The 13,238-nt window shown below is 47.6% G+C and overlaps 1 protein-coding gene across 3 annotated transcripts in view; it reads left to right on the top strand.

Moving 5' to 3' along the window:
- URGCP (upregulator of cell proliferation) overlaps positions 1-13,238 on the top strand; it is an 82,079-nt gene that overhangs the window by 25,746 nt on the left and 43,095 nt on the right. Inside the window, exon 1 of one of the 3 annotated variants that reach the window (XM_056812020.1) lies at positions 2,487-3,206. The exons of 1 other annotated variant lie outside the window; for it this stretch is intronic. In XM_056812020.1, coding sequence (XP_056667998.1) covers positions 2,876-3,206 — 331 coding nt within the window. In that variant the 5' untranslated portion in view covers positions 2,487-2,875. Of the gene's footprint in view, positions 1-2,486; positions 3,207-13,238 lie in introns of those variants that run through there. One more of the 3 variants, XM_007477567.3, reaches the window with a different exon arrangement.

Here is a 13,238-nt window from a genome sequence, read left to right on the forward strand (position 1 = left end):
AAAGAAAGACAAAAATAAAAGGGAGAAGGGAATAAGCATTTACTGAGTGATTATTATGTGCCAGGCATTGTGCTGAGTGCTGGGGACAAAGAAAGGCAAACCATGGGAAGGGGAAAGGAACAAATATTTATATTAAACACTTACTTTGTTCTGGGTACTGTGCTTTAGGTGGGTACCATTATCACTCCCATTTAACAGTTGAGGAAACTAAGGCAAACAGAAGTGAAGTGACTTGCCCAGGATCACATAGCTAGTAAGTATCTGAGGCTGGATTTGAATTCAGATCTTCCTTGACTCCAGTACCTACTTTCAAGGAACTAACAATGTAGTAGGGGAGAGAACATGCAAATGATTATGTACAAATAAGCTATAGGCAGGATAAATTAGGGACACTAAGATTAAGGAGAACTGGGAAAAGCTTCTTTTGATAGTGCAACTTTAGGGCACAGTTGATTGAAAGCCAGGTGTAGAGACAGGAGTCCTGGGTTCAAATTTGACCTCAGACACTTTCTAGTTGTGTGACCCTGGGCAAGTTGCTTAACCCCCATTGCCTAGCCCTTACCACTCTTCTGCCTTGGAACCAAAACACAGTATTGATTATAAGATAAAATAAGGAAGGAAAAGAAAAAGAGGAAAAAATAGATGAAGGGATGAAGGAAGGAAGGAAGGAAGGAAAGAAGGAAGGAAGGAAGGAAAGAGAAAGGAAGGAAGGAAGGAAGGAAGGAAGGAAGGAAGGAAGGAAGGAAAGAGAAAGGAAGGAAGGAAGGAAGGAAGGAAGGAAGGAAGGAAGGAAGGAAGGAAAGAGGAAGGAAAGAGGAAGGAAGGAAGGAAGGAAGGAAGGAAGGAAGGAAGGAAGGAAGGAAGGAAGGAAGGAAGGAAGGAAGGAAAGAGGAAGGAAGGAAGGAAGGAAGGAAGGAAGGAAGGAAGGAAGGAAGGAAGGAAGGAAGGAAGGAAGGAAGGAAGGAAGGAAGGAAAAGGAAGGAGGGAGAAAAAGGAGGGAGGGAAGGAGAGGAGGAAAGGGAGGAAGGAAGGAGGAAGTAATTTTAATAGAGAATTCAAGGAAGCCAGGAAATTGAGTTGAGGAGAGAAAGCATTCCAGGCATGGGGACAGCCATGGAAAAGGCACTGGATTGTAAGGGAATATCAGTTGCAGAAGGTAGAAGAGGGCCAGGTTATGATGCCAATAGGATTTTGTCCTTTAAAGACAGTATATACTAACTGTATATACTTGTTGCTTACTGTATATACTTATTGAATTGAAGTGAAAAGGCTGCCTTTTCCAAAATGCAAAATGAATGAGCCCAGGGGACCTGCAGTGCCAGTACACATGTCCATAGAATTTTAGAGCTTTGGGATCCTGTAGTTCAACCCCTTTGTGAGGCTGAGATGTGAAATGATTTCTACGTCATGCTGAGAGTCCCTGGGGCAGAGCTGGGACCATGATCTTAGAAAGCAAGTCTCCTTACTCATACATATATACAGCATTCCATCTAAGCCTCACCACAGCCCTTTGAGGTAGTTACTATTATCCTCTTTTTACCAATGAGGGAGCTGAGACCCAGAAAAGCTAAGATTCCCCCAGAGTCACACAGGCAATTAGGAACAGAACAGGAATTTTAGGGTACCTCCTCTAACTGGAAATCCAGTGTCCTTTGCCAAAGCCCCTTGACTCACCTCCTGGCTAGGTCTCATCTTAGTGGTGTTTTCTTGGGAATCTGCATTCTGGGAAAAGAGAGCAGGGTGACTTCCACAAATTGGGGCAATTGCCCAGATGTCCAGACCATTGCTCTGGGATTTGTGTAACAGGTTAAATGTTTCTTCACCTAAGGGGGGTTATACTAGCAAGGATTCTTAACCTGGGGCCTATTAATTTGGTTTAAAATATATATTTGGGGTCGGTTAGGTGGTACAGTGAATAGAGCACCAGGTCTGGAATCAGGAGGACCTGGATTCAAATTTGGCCTTAGACACTTCCCAGTTGTCTGGACAAGTCACTTAACCCTATTTGCTTAGCTTTTGCCCTTCTGTCTTAGTTGTTACTGAAACAGAAAGTAAAGGTTTAAAGGTAAAAGTGGGGGTTTTGAATCTACATCTACATGTATATGGATACATTTATTTCCCTTTAATTGGTTTCCTTTGTAACCCTGTGTACTTTACTTTAAACATTAAAGGGGGAAAACAAACAAAAAAAAAAAACAAACGTGGTCCTGAAAGGGATCCGAGGGCTTTACCCAAAGGGATCCCTGAGAAAAAAGGTTCAGAACTTCTTCTTCCCCAGGGGCAACTAGTTAGGTAACAGAATAGACTGAGGGGCTTGGAGTCAGGAGGACCTGAGTTCAGATTTGCCCCAGATATTTCCTGGCTGAATGACTCTGGACAAGTCACTTGACCTCTGCCTCAGTTTCCTATCTGCCTGCTGGATTGTAAGGATCCAGTGAGATAAATCGGCTAAAGCCCATAGTAGGGGCGTAATAAACGTCGAAACCACCCTTCAGAGGGAGCGGCTTTGCTCGGGGCTGAGGCGCACCGGTGGTGTCTGTGAATTTCACCGATTCCGGCACTCGTTTTCCGGCTCCGCGGGAGAGCCAGGACAGGACGGTCGGCCGGATGAGCCCCGAGGTCCCTGGCAGCCCTGGGAGCCTAAGCCCAGAGGTATTTAGTTGTTGGGTTCCTGCTACGTGCCACGCTCCCTCTCTGAGGGCTGCAGAGGGAGCCTCACACAGGGTCCCTGCCCCTTCTAGGCCAGCTTGACAGCTGGTCCTCCCCCTTCCGAGACGGGGCCACCGAGAGGCTGGTGGGGACAGGTCTGGCCCGGGGAGGAGGGGAGGCGAGCCCCCGCCCCCCACTCCGCAGCAGGAGCTCCGGGCCAGCGAGGATGCGAGGTGCCCAGGCTTCATCCCCACATGTCCGCCGCCGCCGCCGCCGCCGGGCTCATCCCCAGCCAGCGCAGTCCCTGGAGCAGTGCCCTGGAGCAGAGCCGGTTGTGCAATCCCTAGTTATCTTAGGGGCAAGCTCCACCCTAGGGCTTTCCTTTCCGAGCCCGAGCCCGAGTCAGAGTGACTCACCGTTCTGCACCAGAGGAAACCGGAGCAGCCGGGGGGCCGGAGCCGGGGCCGGAGCCGGAGCCGGAGCCGGAGCCGGAGCCGGAGCCCAGACCTCGCCTGCCCGCCCGCCCTGCCCTGCCCGGCTCCGATGGCGTCTCCAGGGTGAGTGCTGCTCCCGAGCGCCCCAGCTCATCCTCCTCTGTCTAACCCTCTCTGATGCCTACAGCCGGACGGCCAGGGACCTCCCAGCCCGGCCAGGGCCCGGCGGAGGAGGGCCGCGCTGGCTCCGGGAGAGACTTTGGCCTGACTTTCCAGTTGAAGGGAATTTAATCCTAGTGGAAATTTCTGAGCTCCCAGCTCGGGAGGCCTGAATAGCCGGTTTCTTTAACTGTTTCCCCGCTGGCTGGACGCTGAAAGGGAAAGCTGCCTCCCAGGGAGCAGTCCCGCGGACCTGGGCCTGGCCCCAGGCTTAGCTTTCTCCCCGGCACACCTTTGTCCTCAGCGCCGAGGGAGAGCCCGAACCCAACCACTCGTGGGGCGCGGGCCCTTTGGACGCTGGAGACTTAGCCAGTACGTTCAGGTTCACTCACTAGCGGGGAAAGACACCCAAAACAGTCATCCCAAGGCACTTCCCTCGCCGGGGCGGTCAGAAGCCTGGGGCTATTACTCCGGGGAGGAGTGCTGGGGGAACTCATCAGGGATGGCTCTGGGCCTGTGGGAGCCAACGGGCCTGCTTCCTTCCTCGCTGCCCCAGGCTCCTTTGGGCCAGCTTCCTCGTCCGAAATCAGCAGGGCTCTGCTGCTTTAGAATCCAGGGAGAGGGAAGGAAGCCTAATGGCTAGTGACTGACTGGGAAGAACACTTGTAGGGGAGGGGCGATCTAGAGGGCTGGCTTTGACTCTGGAGGCTGTCACTGGCTAGCCAGCCCTGTGTGGTCCTGGGAAAAGGCATTTCTCCCACGCTTGATTGTGTGATCTTGGGCAAGTCCCTGCTTCATCTCTGGATCTCGGCTTCCCCTCTTGAGGACCTCTTAGATACCTTCTAAGCTCGGGATCTAGGATTCTAGGGTCTCTAGGCTCTCCTTCAGCTCCTAACTTTTTGGTCAGGACTCCATCCTCCACCCCAAATACTCTCTCTTTGTGTGTGTGTGTGTGTGTGTGTGTGTGTGACTGTCTGTCTGTCTCTGTCTGTTTCTCTGTCTCTGTCTGTCCATCTTTCTCTGTGTGTCTCTGTCTCTCTCTTTCTCTGACTGTCTCTGTCTCTCTTTCTGTCTGTCTCTCTGTTTCTCTGTCTCTGTCCATCTTTCTCTGTGTGTCTCTGTCTCTCTCTTTCTCTGACTCTGTCTCTGTCTCTCTTTCTGTCTGTCTCTCTGTTTCTCTATCTCTGTCCATCTTTCTCTGTGTGTCTCTGTCTCTCTCTTTCTCTGACTGTCTCTGTCTCTCTTTCTGTCTGTCTCTCTGTTTCTCTGTCTCTGTCCATCTTTCTCTGTGTGTCTCTGTCTCTCTCTTTCTCTGACTCTGTCTCTGTCTCTCTTTCTGTCTGTCTCTCTGTTTCTCTGTCTCTGTCCATCTTTCTCTGTGTGTCTCTGTCTCTCTCTTTCTCTGACTGTCTCTGTCTCTCTTTCTGTCTGTCTCTCTGTTTCTCTGTCTCTGTCCATCTTTCTCTGTGTGTCTCTGTCTCTCTCTTTCTCTGACTGTCTCTGTCTCTCTTTCTGTCTGTCTCTGTTTCTCTGTCTCTGTCCATCTTTCTCTGTGTCTGTCTCTGTCTCTCTTTCTCTGACTCTGTCTCTGTCTCTCTGTCTGTCTCTGTTTCTCTATCTCTGTCCATCTTTCTCTGTGTCTGTCTCTGTCTCTGTCTTTCTCTGACTCTGTCTCTGTCTGTCTGTCTCTCTGTTTCTCTGTCTCTGTCCGTCTTTCTGTGTCTATCTCTCTGTCTCTCCCTCCCTCCCACTGACACATACATTTAGGCAGCCTGAGCTTCATGCTTGTCTGAGTAACCCAAGGCTAGTCATGTGGCTGTCAGAAAGACCCAGTGATGATACTTGGGGAAAGAATTCTAAACCAGATGGGGCTGGTGAAGCTAGGGTGGGGGTGGGGGTCAGGGCTGGGGAGAGAACTCTTGACAGGCTTGGGAGGGAGCCGGTGGGTAATTCCCCCTGGATAGCGCCTTCTGGGAGAAGTCCTCAGCTCTTACAGGTCCAGCAGTCCTCTAGGGGGGTGAAGTGAAAGCCAGCTGAGAGGCCAAGGAACTCCAGGGCCCTTGTGTGGCTCCAGCGAACTCCCCTTTTCTGCTGTTCTTAGTGAAATTGACTGCTAGTTCTCCTGATAGTGTCACCCATTTCTAGGCTCTTACAAAGCACTTCTTTCAGCCTGAAGGAGGTGATACCTACATTGCCATCCCCATTTCACAGATGGGGAAAACAGTCAGAAAGGTTCAGCTTCTTCCCTCGGGTCACATAGCTGGCCATTGGCAGGTTTTTAAACCTATTCCTTCTGATTCTCGGGTGAGCAGTCAGTCTATCCACTATAGCCTAGTGCCTCTGTGGGTTAGAGTGAGGGTCTTCAAGAACATCTGGGCCAGGGGACAATTAGGCTACTCAGTGGGTTGAGAGCCTGGCCTAGAGACCTGAAGTCTTGGGCTCATATCTAAAGACTCAGACCCTTCCTAGCTGTGTGATCCTGGATAAGTCACTTAACTCCCATTGCCCAGCCCTTACTAATCTGCTTGGAACCAATACACAGTCGATTCTACGATGGAAGGTAAGGGTTTCAAAAAATCTAGGCCAGGCAGTCTTTTTAAAAAAATTAATTAAAACTTAATTGACATTAAGTATCAATTCTAAGGCAAAAGAGTGGTAAAGATTAAGCAATGGGGGTTAAATGGCTTGCTCAGGGTCATACAGCTAGGAAGGGTCTGAAGCCAGAGTTGAACTCAGAACCTCTAGTCTTCAAACCTTCTATGACTATGCTACCTAATTTCCTCTAGTTAAGGAATTCTTAACTTTTTCTTGTGTTGTGCACCCCTTTAGCATTCTGGTGAAACCTATGGACCCCTTTCTCAGAATAAGGTTCTTAAAGGTATAAAATACATAGGATTACTGGGGCAGCCAAGTGACACAACACTCAGAGCAACCAGGCCTAAGGTCAGGAGGATCTGGGTTCAAATCCCATCTGGAGAGACTTCCTAGCTGTGTGACCCTGAGCAAGTCACTTAATCAACCTAATCAAATCCTTGTTTGCCTTTTGTCTTAGAGTTGTTACTGAAAAATGTAAGGGTTTAAAAAAAAAAGTTCATGCACCCCAGGTTAAGAATCCCTACCTGTAGGCCAATTCCCCTACTTTTGCTGCTTAAGGAATTAGAGGCCCAGAGAGCTGGAGTGCTTGATACCTAAAGCAACTTAGCTAGTTAGTAAAATTGTTTTTCCCTGCACCCTTTCGCCAGATTGTTAGGGCTGGAAGGAACTTTAGACATCACATACCCCAATAACAAGGGACAACGAGGTGGCACAGTAGATAGAGAATGCTGGGCTTGGAGTCAGGAAGACTCAAGTTACAGTCTCAAGATACTCCCTAGCTAGGTGACCCTTGGCAAGCCGCTTAACCCTCTTTGTCTCAGTTTCCTCATTTGTCAGATGAGCTGGAGAAGGAAATGGGAAACCATGAAGAGTATCTTTGCCAAGAAAATTCCAAATGGGATCCCAAAGAGAGGGACACCGCTTGAAATGACTACTACCCCATCCCCATTTTATAGATGATGAAACTGAGGCCTAGAGAGGTCAGATGACTTAGCCAGGGTCACATAGTAAACTAAGAGCTGGGATTCAAACACCTCCCTACTCTATCCTCATAATTCTCTATTCAATTGTAAGTTACTTGAAAATGGGGATGACAGTCTATGTGACAGCCAGCAGCCAGTAGGGTTTTTTTTTTTTAACCCTTAACTTTTGTCTTGGAATCAATACTGTGTATTGGTTTCAAGGCAGAAGAGTGGTACGGGCTAGGCAATGGGTGGGGGGTCAAATGACTTGCTCAGGGTCACACAGCTGGGATGTGTCTGAGGCCAGATTTGAACCCAGGACCTCCCATCTCTAGGCGTGACTCTCATTCCACTGAGCCACTCAGCTGCCACATCCCCCCCATATGTTTTTTTTAAGCTTAAATAATAACTTTATTAAAGTGAGATAAAAATTTACATATAAGCACTGAAAGTATCATTTAAATAATCAACAGAAGTAATCCATAAATAGGGGGGTAGATGAAGAAACCAGAATTTCTGTAGAGGTCACTGATGGAACCTCAACAAAATGCTGGAAATCTAGGAAACTAGCAGCATATAAATGGGGACATTTCCCCCAAGTACATTTGTGAGTTCAAGGTTCCACAGCCCAGGTGCACCCCAGCTGGGTGACCAGGCTTCAGAAGAAGAGAGCAATCTCATAAAGGGTGAGGCAGGGAAGAGCCTAACTGGGGCTGTAGGGCAGGGCTAGGCAGGGCAAAGAGAGCTTCTTTCCTGTTCTGGTTCTGGATGAAGGCCACAATTTCTCTGAGAATTCAGGAAGGAGAGAGGACCTTAGTCCAGTCCTATGCGATGTACTGGCCCTCTCGGCCCCTAGAGGACTGTAAGATGTGTCATTTTTGATAAACCAGGCTCCTCTGGCACAGGGAAGCCAACTCTATTAAGCATCTATTCTATGCCCATTCTAGGCACTGTTCTAGGTACTGGAGATGCAAAGCTCCCTCCTCTCACCACCTCTATCAACAACAAAAATCCATCCCTGTCTTCAAAAAGCTCATATTCCACTAGAAGGAGGAGGAGGAGAGGAAGGAAGGGGTGGCTATAGTGTGCCTAAATACAAGGTAATTTGAGGAGGGAGAGCATTAATGTCTGGAGAGAACCAGGGAACTTTAAGGAAGAAGTGACCCTTTAACTTGTTAAGGTTTAAAGGAAAATAAGGATCTGGAAAGGAGGATTTGAAGAATTCTATTCCAAGAGATGGGAGGCGGAAAGAATACAGCTGGAAACAGGTTGTGGAGGGCCTTAAATGCCAGGCTGAGGAGTTTGTATTTTATTTCAGATTTGATCTTCTTAAAACACACACACACACACACACACACACACACACACACACACACACACACACACGGGGCAGCTGGGTGGCTCAGTGGGTTGAGAGCCAGGCCTAGAGATGGGAAGTCTTAGGTTCAAAATTGACCTCAGATACTTCCCAGCTGTGTGATCCTGAGCAAGTCCCTTAACCCCCATTGCCTAGCCTTTATCACTCTTCTGCCTTGGAACCAAAACACAGTATTGACTCCAAGAAAGAAGGTAAGAGTTTTAAGGAAAAAAAAAAGCCACAACCTTATCTTCTGTCTTAGTAATAATTCTAAGATAGAAAAGCAACAAAAACTAGAAAATGGGGGTTAAGTGACTTGCCCAGGGTCACACAGCTAAGAAGGGTCTGGGCTCAGAAATGAACCCAGGTCCTCCTGACTCTAAGCCTGGCACTCCATCTACTGTGCCACCGACCTGCCTTTACCTCCCCTTAGATCTTGTCTTAGATCTTATCCAAGACTTAGCAATTGATTAGACATTTCAGTGAGGGAAGGGACAAGATGCCTTCAAGGTTTAAAATCTGAGCAGCTAGGAGCATGGGTGGCAGCGCCCTCCATAGAAAGAAGGACCAGGGATAGCTAGGTGGCTCCATGGATTGAGAGCCAAGTCCAGAGATGAGAAATCCTGAGTTCAAACCTATCCTCAGATACTATGTGATCCTGGGCAAGTCACTTGTCCCCCATTTCCTAGTTCTCCCACCTTAGAACCAATACACAGTATTGATTCTAAGATGGAAGGGAGAGGGTTAAAAAAAGCTCTTTGTGGAAGATACAGGGTGAGGGTGGCGTACAGAGCCACTGAGGGACTCATTTGGCGGACAGACTCCAACTGAGTCCAATAGTCATCAAACACTTAAGTTCTTTCTATAATTGTAGCTGGCGGTTACAAAGCTCTTAAAGGTTTGCAAAGTGCTTTACAAAAATTAACTCCCATTGATCTTCACATCTCCCTGTTACAGATGGAGAAACTGAGGCAGGCAGTGGTTAAAGGACTTACCTAGGTTCACACAGCTAGTGTCTGAGGCCAGATTTGGACTTTCCTGATTCCAAACTCCAGTAGGCCCCATCTAGCTGCCTGTTCCATGCCAGGGGATATGAAAAGAAGGCAAAAACTGTCCCGATGGGGAAGCTGGAAAGAGAGAAGGGACAACAGCCTGATCTAGCAGTGATCACCATGTTCCTGCTGGCTGTCTCTGGGTGTTTTAAGTCGAGGCAGGGAAATTAGGAGGATATTATCCATTGAACCCAAAGGCTGAGAAATAGCGAGGACCCAAGCTGACAGCAATAAAGGAAAAGAGCCAACCCAACCCAGCATTCCCCCCTGCAGGAGACCAAGCTGATGAGAATCCCTTGGTCTGGATGAGTTAAGTGTCTGACCTGTGCTGGCCTTTGGAGTGACCCAAGTTTAAGGCAGGTCCTTGCTGTCTAGGGGCTTTGATTCTCTTTGGAAAAGACCAAGCATAGAGCAATTCAAAAAGCTCCCTAACTACAGTAGGGGAAGACAGATTGCACCTGGAATTTTTATTCATTTGAGAAACTCCCAGGTGAGAAGCTCTCTCCCAAAGCTGGATGGCAGCTTCTCTGCAAACAGAGAGTCTATTAAAAGAGTTGTCTAGGAGGCAGCTGGATGGCTCAGTAGATAGAGATCCAGTCCTGCAGACAAGGAGGTCCTAGATTCTAGTCTGGCCTCAGATACTTCCTAGCTGTGTGACCCTGGACAAGTCACTTAACCCCCATTGCCTAGCCCTCACTGCTCTTCTGCCTTGGAACCAATACACAGTATTGATTCTAAGACCAAAGGTAAGGGTTTTAAAATGTTACTAAAAAAAAAAAACTTGTCTAGAGCACTAAGAGGTAAGGGGACTTGCTCAGGGTCAATTTATGTCAGAGGCAGGACTTGGCCCACCCCGGAACCTTCCCAGGTTCAAGGCTAGTCCTCTATCTACTACCTCCTGCTGAAAAATAAACAATAGTCCTAGCAAGTACATAAAGTCATACGTGGTTAGTTGCTAAAGGAATGTTACAGGCCAAAGTGCTAAAGGCCAATCAATCAATCAGTCAACATTTATTAAGCACCTACTATGTGCCAGGCACTAGAGACGGTATCTTATACCCTAGGAAGACTTCATAAAGAAGCAGGAGGATTTTCACAGAATCACAGACACCCAGTTGGCTGACAGAACTCAAAGGCAATGTCCTGCAGCCTGGATCTAAACCAGACTCCCCTCTATATCATCCCCAAAAAGAGAGCTTCCACCTTGAATACTTCTAGTGACAGGGATCTCCCTCTCTCTGGAGAAGTCCATTTCATCCTCGGATAACTCATTATTAGAAAGTTTTTCCTGGCATCAAACCTAGATATCTGCCTCGACGACTTTCAAGCCCCTCTTCAGAGTTCTTCCCCATGGGGCCAAGCCAAAGTCTTCCAAGTCCTCTTCCAAGGACTCCCAGCTATCTGGAGGCAGCTTTCATAGTCCCTCCCCACCCAACCCCTAATCTATCCTTTCTAAGGTTCTTCAACGTACTGATACACTTTGCTTGAACGTAGCACACTTCCCAACAAGCCCTCTCACAAAGTGCACTCACTGTTTCTGAACAGATGTGGTGTGAAAGAAATGGGACCATAATAATATGCTGAGGACATCTCTAAAAATCCTCAAGCTCTGAATAACTCAAAAAACTAATAATGGTCTTTGAGAGTAGATGATGGAAGATGCAGCCTTCCTTTGTGAAGAGAGGCGAGGAACCAAGAGAAGATGTGACCAACATGATCAGATGGTCAGTGGATGGTTGGTCTTGTTGGGCTTGGGTAACGTGGTGGGACCTGAGCTTTATTTACCTCTTGACAAAATTATGGATAGTTTCCTAAATTTATCCCTCTCCAGTCCCCCATGCCTGTAAGTCATCCTTCTGATGATCTGAAGCATAATTGGAAAATGTCCTCTGAGCAGTTCCTCCTTAGCTTATCAGTTTCTTTCCTAAAATATGATGCTCAGAATTTTTTTTGAACCCTCACTTTCTGTCTTAGAATCAATATCGTGTATTGATTCCAAGGTAGAAGAGTGGTATAGGCTAGGCAATGGGGGTCAAGTGACTTGCCCAGGGTCACACAGCTAGCAAATGTCTGAGCCTAGCTTTGAACTCAGGACCTCCAATCTCCAGATCTGGCCCTCAACCCACTCAGCCACCTTAGCTGCCCCCAATACCCAGAACTGAACGTAAAAGTCTGGATATAGTCTGACTAGAGCAGGACGTCACAGAATTCTTCCCTGCCTCTTTTTGGACATTCCACTCTCCAAGTAGCTGGGAGCAGCATTCACTTTGGGGAGGCTGCCATGCTACCCTGTGACTTTGTTCTGGGCTTGTTTTGACTTTGGTCTTCAGTGGTGGGTAGGGTTTGGACAGGCGGAGAGGAGTAGGCTGGGTATGTGAGGCGGGGGAAGATGTGGTACCCAACAGAAGTTCGAGGGCGTGTTCAAAGGATGCCAAGAAGACTGCTTTGATGAAAGCACGCGATTTGGAGTGGAATGGGGCCATGTTGCAGAAAGCCTGGACTGTCAGGCTAACGAGGAGTCTGGACTTTATCTTCTAGATGGTGGAGAGTCATTTAGGATGGTTAAGCAGGAGATGGATATAATGGACATTACGGCGGCAACGGTGGTGGTGGTGGTGGTGGTGATTGTTTTTTGGTGGTGGTGGTTGTTTTTTGAAGACAAATCTGTCTTCAGGTTATAATTCAGAGGCAGGAAGACCTGATCTCAAATCCAGCTTTGAGATTCTTGCTAGTTGCGTGACCCTGTTTGCCTCAGGTTCCTTATCCCTAAAATGGAGATAATAAGAAGAGCATGCACCTTGCAGAATTATTGTGAGAACCAGATGAGATAATAATTGCAAAGGGTTTAGCAGAGTCCCTGGCCCATAGTAGGTGCTTTTATAAATGTCCAGGACCCTAGGATCATAGATTTAAAGTTATGGTGTTATCTAGTCTAGCCTCATTTTACAGATAAGGAAACTGAGGCCTGGGGAGTTTAAGTCATAAGATTATAACTAAAAGGGGCCTTAGGCTGCCATTGCCTAGTTCAGAAATTTCTAACCTGGGACCCATGGACTTTTTTTTTCTTTTTTTGGATATCTACTTCAACATAGTTGATTTGCTTTGTATTTTTCTCTGTGTTTTGCGTGTTTGAAAGCTGGATTCTGAGAAGGGGCCTCTAGGTTTCACCTGACTCCCCAAGGGGTCCAGGACTCCAGAAAGGTTATAATCTAACCCATTCTTTTATAGATGAAGAAACTTGAGGCTTGGAAGAGTTCAATGACTTACCCAAAGACATACCATACCGTTGGGCTTGGGCTTGACCCTCTAAATGATGGCTCTGGGAAGAACCTGACACTGAACTAGCTATGTGACGAAGAACACGTCACTGAGAAATCTCAGTTTTCTCATTTGCAAAATGGGGTTAATAGCATCTGTCCCACCCACAGCACAGGGCTGCTCCTTCTCCACAAATTCCAAAGGGCTATTACAGCCATGTGAATGAGGGTTATTTGTGTTACTGTAACTCTCAGTTCCTCTTGGATCATGGAGGATGAAGCACTTTTCCTGTGTGGCCCCAGATGTACCCCTACTGACTTCACAGTCACCCCCCTCCCCCAGTGGGGCTCATGGCCAGCTGGTTTCTGTCTCTTCCTCTCCCCAGCTTTTGACATAGACTCTAGAGAGGTTGCCTTTGAATCCAAATATCATGAACAGTTTGTTCTTCCTTCTGTCTTTTTTCTTGGTTTGTCCAACAGACTTTACCACCCACTTTCAAATTAGAGGTGGGTAGCGATAGGACAAGACTCAGGCCAGGAGGACCCAAGACTAAGAATTCATCTAGAAAAAGGGCTGTTCTTCACCTGGGCTCAACAGGGGTCTTGGGACAGATGTCAGGGGGTCCATGAACTTTGGATGGGAAAAGAAGAATGGCGCCTTCATCTTCACTGACCTCTAACTGAAATTCAGCATTCCTTTCAGTTATTTAAGAACATGATTCTGAGAAATGGGTCCATAGGCATCACCAGCCTACCAAAGGGGGGGGGGTTCT

This window comes from Monodelphis domestica, chromosome 1 (assembly GCF_027887165.1).
Source record: "Monodelphis domestica isolate mMonDom1 chromosome 1, mMonDom1.pri, whole genome shotgun sequence".
In the NCBI taxonomy this organism is placed as follows: Eukaryota; Metazoa; Chordata; class Mammalia; order Didelphimorphia; family Didelphidae; genus Monodelphis; species Monodelphis domestica.